Source organism: Agrilus planipennis, unplaced genomic scaffold (assembly GCF_000699045.2).
Source record: "Agrilus planipennis isolate EAB-ADULT unplaced genomic scaffold, Apla_2.0 scaffold5, whole genome shotgun sequence".
Lineage (NCBI taxonomy): Eukaryota > Metazoa > Arthropoda > Insecta > Coleoptera > Buprestidae > Agrilus > Agrilus planipennis.
Window position 1 is genome coordinate 272,129 of NW_020442468.1, and position 6,220 is coordinate 278,348.

General features: G+C 37.6%; 3 protein-coding genes across 7 annotated transcripts in view; 2 read left to right on the plus strand and 1 right to left on the minus strand.

Annotated features, from left to right (window-relative positions):
* Nucleotides 1–1,187, minus strand: part of LOC112906702 — a 2,776-nt gene extending 1,589 nt beyond the window's left edge. Inside the window, exon 1 of the mRNA XM_025981370.1 lies at nucleotides 10–1,187. Within this exon, the coding sequence (XP_025837155.1) occupies nucleotides 10–84 (75 nt within the window). The 5' untranslated portion in view covers nucleotides 85–1,187. The remainder of the gene's footprint in view (nucleotides 1–9) is intronic.
* Nucleotides 1–6,220, plus strand: part of LOC108736004 (potassium voltage-gated channel protein Shaw-like) — a 184,865-nt gene that overhangs the window by 114,139 nt on the left and 64,506 nt on the right. The window lies entirely within an intron of this gene.
* On the plus strand, nucleotides 3,233–5,381 carry LOC108736089. Its single transcript, XM_018468384.2, has 2 exons — nucleotides 3,233–3,459; nucleotides 4,953–5,381. Exons 1-2 carry the CDS (start codon nucleotides 3,376–3,378, stop codon nucleotides 5,247–5,249), a joined length of 381 nt encoding a protein of 126 aa, XP_018323886.1. The 5' UTR covers nucleotides 3,233–3,375; the 3' UTR covers nucleotides 5,250–5,381.

The following is a 6,220-nucleotide window of genomic DNA, read 5'->3' on the forward strand; positions in this document are numbered from 1 at the left end:
TATACTTACCAAATGATCGTTTGACAGCATTGCGAATTCTATGAGTAAAAATAGCAGTAATACTACACTTTTATAGCAACTCATTTGTCAATCAAAATTAACACCATGTAGTGAAGTTCACAAACGGTTAAAATGTAATACTGGACGTGTGCAATTTCAATTCAATTATAAAACTGAAGAAAACATCTGCCCGTTTATGTTTAGGTAAACAGCTAGGGCGATACAATGTTTTCAATACTTTCAGTTGGCATATCCAACAGTCACAATTAAAATTTAAAATAGGAAATTTTAAAAGCATTGCCGTTTATTATACGAGGGTTAATCGCAAAATTAACTTGTAGCCATTAAAATCGGAACAAGACTAGAAATATCTACAATACATAGCAAAAGTAGAGAAATTGTGAACCATGTCACACCTTTTGTACACATATTGCGACGGATACAAAAAGGGACATAGGCGGTACCCTTTATCCAGAAAAAAAGACTTATCCTGAGGAAAAATTAGTTTTATGTGGTCGTTGACAATCATCAACACATATTTAGGACATAAACGCTGGTGGATAAAACCCTTCACGAAATCGTGTGCCCACATTGTCAGGGATACAGAAAAGGACATAGGGTGCCTTTTATCCAGAAAAGAGATACAGAAAAATTAGTTTTATGTGGTCGTCGACGATCTTTGACTCTTATTTATGTAGGACATCAACCCCGTAAAGCCGCGGGTAAAACCTATCATGAAGTTTTGTGCACACATTGTGAAGGGTAGAGAAAAAGTCATAGGGCACCTTTTATCGAAAATGAAAAATACTGTTTCCGAGGGATAGAAAGGGATAGTCGTCGATAATAATTAACACGTTTCTAGGACATAAAAGCCAGTGAAGTCGCGGATAAAACCTATCTTGAAATTTTGTAAGCACATTGTCATGTATACAGAAAAGGACATAGAGTACCTTTTATACAGAAAAGGAATAGTGATCCAGAGGGACAGAAAAATGAGTTTTACATGGTTGTCGATGACATTTGACATGTATTTGGGACATTAATGCAAGCATAGCCGCGGGTACAATCTAGTAATACTATATTTAAGTTAGTGCAGCATTAAAAAATACACCAGGTCTGGTCAAAAGTGTCTGGAATTTTGTGTTTTTTCAAAAATTATTTATTCTATTTTGTCCCCTTCAAACTAATCCCCACCAAATATTATACACTTGTGCCAACGTTTTTTTCCAATCCTCGAAGAAGAATTTGTGATCTTGTTCAGCTCCTCCTTATGCCGTCTGTATCTCCTCAATCGTAGCGAAGCGTCATCCTTTCCTGGGCCTCTTCAGCTTCAGGAACAAGGAAAAATCACAGGGGGCCAGATTCGGGAAACACGGTGGCTGCGGCATTATTAGTATGTTGTTTTTGGCCAAAAATTCGAGCACAAGCAACGATGTGTGAGCAGGGGGTTATCATGGTGCAAAAGCCAATTTTTGTTCATTCACAAATCCGGGCCTTCGCACAAATTACGTATACCTTGCAGGTAATATTCCTTATTGACCGTTCTACCCTGTTGCAAGAACTCATGATGCACCACGCCTCTACAATCGAAGAAAAACCTAAGCAAAACCTTCACATTCGACCTAACTTGACGCGCTTTTTTCGGTCTTGGCTCGTGCGGCAGCTTCCATTGGGATGATTAAGCTTTGGTTTCCACGTCTTAACCATAAACCTGTGATTCGTCACCAGTTATGACCCTCTCTCAGCAAATTTGGGTCTTCGCTGACAGCTCTTTAGCAATGTTAATGAGATGTTGTGTTTGGTTGAAATTGAGCAATTTTGGTACAAATTTCGCGGCGACCCGTCTCATGCCCAAATCATTAGTAAAAATCGAATGGTAGAAGCAAATTGCAACTGCAGGTATCTTTCCAAGATACTATATTGTGGGTCTATACTTTTAAGAAGTTCACCTACCCTAATAACAATAGCAACAACTGTCTTGGTTGTAAGGATGCTATGATTCAAAAGTAAGTAATAAATAAAGCGAATTAAGAGTAAACAATATAATACGTGATCTATATTTAGCTCTTGCTTTATCTAACGATAAATGANTTTGTCCCCTTCGGAGTAATCCCCACTAGATATTATACACTTGTGCCAACGTTTTTTTCCAATCCTCGAAGAACTTCAAAAAATTTATGATCTTGTTCAGATCCTCCTTATGTCGTCTGTAATCTCCTCAATCGTAGCGAAGCGTCATCCTTTCATGGGCCTCTTCAGCTTCAGGAACAAGGAAAAGTCACAGGGGGCCAGATTTGAGAAATACGGTGGCTGCAGCATTATTAGTGTGTTGTTTTTGGCCAAAAATTCAAGCACAAGCAACGATGTATGAGCAGGGGGATTATCATGGCACAAAAGCCAATTTTTGTTCTTCCACAAATCCGGGCGTTTCTGGCAGATTGCTTCGCGCAAATTACGCATACCTTGCAGGTAATATTCCTTATTGACCGTTCTACCCTGTGGCAAGAACTCATGAAGCACCACGCCTCTACAATCGAAGAAAACCCTAAGCAACACCTTCACATTCGACCTAACTTGTCGCGCATTTTTCGGTCTTGGCTCGTGCGACAGCTTCCGTTGGGATGATTGAGCTTTGGTTTCGAGTCATAACCATAAACCTGTGATTCGTCACCAGTTATGACCCTCTCTCAGAAAATTTGGGTCTTCGCTGACAGAGTTCAACAACTCATTAGCAATGTTAATGCGATGTTGTGTTTGGTTGAAATTGAGCAATTTTGGTACAAATTTCGCGACGACCCGTCTCATGCCCAAATCATTAGTAAAAATCGAATGGCAGGAGCCAATTGCAACTGCAGGTACCTTTCTAAGATACTATATTGTGGGTCTGTACTTTTAAGAAGTTCACCTACCCTAATAACAATAGCAACAACTGTCTTGGTTGTAAGGATGCTATGATTCAAAAGTAAGTAATAAATAAAGCGAATTAAGAGTAAACAATATAATACGTGATCTATATTTAGCTCTTGCTTTATCTAACGATAAATGACAATTAATTTACTTCTATTATTATTAAAATGTTAAAAGTGCCTCTCAGTTGATAAAATTATTTCCCCGTTTCTATCAGACGTTTCTCCTTTTTTAATAANTCTCTTGAAATTCAACTAACGATAAAAATTGCATTACCTTTAAAAGCCTTAATGGGTTCTCCGTAAACTCATACATTTTTAATATTAATTTCCGATTATAATCTTAGCATGTTTTACTGGCAAATCAGGATAGTATTTAAGAGTAAACCTTGTAGAGCATCGCCATAATAACAGATATTGTGCTAAAGTATATACCTAACCGAAAACAGCAAAAATTAAAACATCCAAAATGTGGTTCAAAGTTTTGTTCGCAATAGTTTCAGTTCTCAGCTTCTTTGAATATTCAGAAGGACTCGTCAAGATTGAGCGTACAGTAAGTTTCATTCCTTTTTATACTTCGTTTAGTTTCTCTAGTGATGTGACCTTTATTTTGACCGGCGCAAAGTAGAAAAGAACAGCACTAGGCCAGAAAAGAAAGCAGACAACTCTCGGCCAAACTCTCAACCGGTGAGGAGCGTATAATCCGTACAGTATCCGTACAGAACTGCACGGAAAAATTGATCATTTTATCCACTACAATTGCATTGCTCAAATTTGCCTTTTTATTACTAATTAGTACTGAAAATATCAACGAGATGTTTATTTATATTTGAAGACATATTACATGCTTTAACGCTTGTTTTCTCCACTACTATTCATGATTGAACAAAACTTTTGGCAGGTACTGTACGAAAAAGTATGTTTAATGAACAAGAGTCGAGAGTATAATGAGCTTTTTTCTCCATATCTACGATTTTGCAAGCGCGCATCCAAGACATTGGAAGTGGCACATCACTAGAGAAAATAAACGAAGTATACCTCATTTCAATATACTAATAACAATACCGTTGGGATAAATTTATGATGGCGAAGTCACCATTAAATTTTATAAATTTAAAACGATTGATTGAAATGTTTAAACATTAGAGTTTTTCAAATTTTCATCCATATTTGTAAAACGGTTTATATGTATAGTGTGGTTGCGAGACCCATAGCACAGTGTAAAAATTCTATATAGCAGTATTAGCATCGAGTAAGGAGGAGTTACAGATAGCTTTTAATAAAATGGAAGCGATATTGACAAAACAGTATTGTAAAAAGATAAATAAAAGTAAAACAAAAATACTGGTATACAAGGGAACAAAAAGTAGGAAAAAGCGAATATAAAGATAGGAGACGAAAATTAGAAAAAGTGGCTGATTTTAGGTATCTAGGAAGTCAGATAAGTTAGGACGAAAAGACAAGTAGGGATATAAAGCAGAGGATAGAGCAGGGTCGAATCGCCTTTAATAAAAGGAAGTCACTTCTATGCTCGCAAACGGTTAATTTAGAAATTCGAAAAAGGTTGTTAATGGTGTATGTTTGGAGCGCGATGCTGTAAGGGTGCGAAACATGGACGGTGGGCGCGGCAGAAAAGAAAAGGTTAGAAGCGTTCGAATTTGGTGTTACAAGCGAATGATGAAGATACCGTGGAGAGTTAGAAATTAAAAGTGTTAGAAAGAATAGGAGAACAGAGGACTCTATGGAAGTCAATAAAAAATAGGCGAGATAGGTTGATAGGGCACCTTCTCAGGCATAAAGCTTTGGTCGGAGACATATTAGGAGTTAGAAGGAATAGAGGTAAAGGATGATGAAATAGTTAAGGACGTGGATTGTACCTCTCATGCTGACGCGTCAATTTTTCACATTAATATTGAATTTCAAAGTGTTTCATATAGTACCGGGCATATTTGTTAGCCAAAAATTGCACTTACGTACTTCACTCCATTCGCCTAGTTTGCAGAAGTTCTTGTTTATAATGTTTGATTTGCGTTATGATTTTTGCAGAGCGCCATTTCTCCTTTTACAACGACGGTGGCTGAGAGCAACATGCCAGTAAGATGGCAAGTGGAAGCAGCCGAATATTTATCAGACGTATTCGAGTTGTACCAAAGTAATTCTGTAAGGGCTCGTGCACTTTCCGAACTCTTTGCAGCAACCCACAGTAATTTCAGTTGGTTTGTTGCTTTTAACAGTTCGTATATTTATTACCCAGTCGAGTCTTATTATTGTCAACTTGCAACAACCACCACCGGAGTTAATAGTCCCCAATTGGCAGTCGCCATTTTTGCTGGAAGCTCCTAATTACTTATTATGCCAATTTGAAGTGTAAAAATATTCTCATCTGTGAATATATACGTTATTTATGCTTATATTAATTGCTTGTAATAATTGTAATTGCATTATTTATAAATAAAATTTAAACATGATTAACAATGGAGTTGTAATTTCTAAGCGTTGAGACCTGTTGTTAGGTATTAAGCATAGAGGTCATCTTGGTGCATGACATCAATCAGCAATACTCAGATCTACGGCCTTGATCCCTAGTTGGTATTTGTCCCATATTTGCTGAATTTGAACTCAGGGAGAATCGCGGTTTTTGGTGCTTCCTAAAGGACTGGTAAAAACTTACACTCTCTGCTGCAAAGCCTGAAGGTAGAGCCGTTTTCAGACTTTGGGATTGGGTGGATGTCGGTTAGGAAGAGGAAGATGGGACGAACGAAATCGGGACTTATGAGAAGTGAAAATTATCTGTGGAATATTACGTCCTACTAAGGAAACAACAAAAAATGTTGGACTGGGACAAACAAGCTAGGAATCGAGTCAGCAAGTTGTGACTTTAGACCTCTAGATCTAGAACACTAGATTATGTCCCGCGATCAATGACTCCTACAATTGCAGACCGAATGGTTTTTCAAACAATAAAAGATGTTGTACTGTTGTAACCTATAGGGTTGTTCGGAAAGTCATTTCGTTTTTTCCCGACAGAGGATTTAATTGTATTCTTTTGCACCCAACTTCACATTTAAGCCGTATAATTTTTATATGCTTTGAGAGCTCATATAGCAAGGCTTGTGTGTGAAAAATTCCAATTAATTTTACGCAGTAGTTTTTGGTTGGTGCCCAACGACAAACTGAATGATGCACTTCAACAGAAAAGGTCAGAACTAATCAACAGGAAAGGTGTAGTGTTTCACCAAGACAACGCGAGACCTCACACAAGTTTGGTCACTCGCCAAAAGCTTTTACAGCTTGAATGGGATACAATGCTACAC

Coding starts and splice junctions, on each gene's coding strand:
- LOC108736089 (XM_018468384.2), top strand. CDS start 3,376: ATGTGGTTCAAAGTTTTGTTCGCAATAGTTTCAGTTCTCAGCTTCTTT. Junction 3,460..4,952: donor TCGTCAAGATTGAGCGTACA/GTAAGTTTCATT, acceptor TGATTTTTGCAG/AGCGCCATTTCTCCTTTTAC.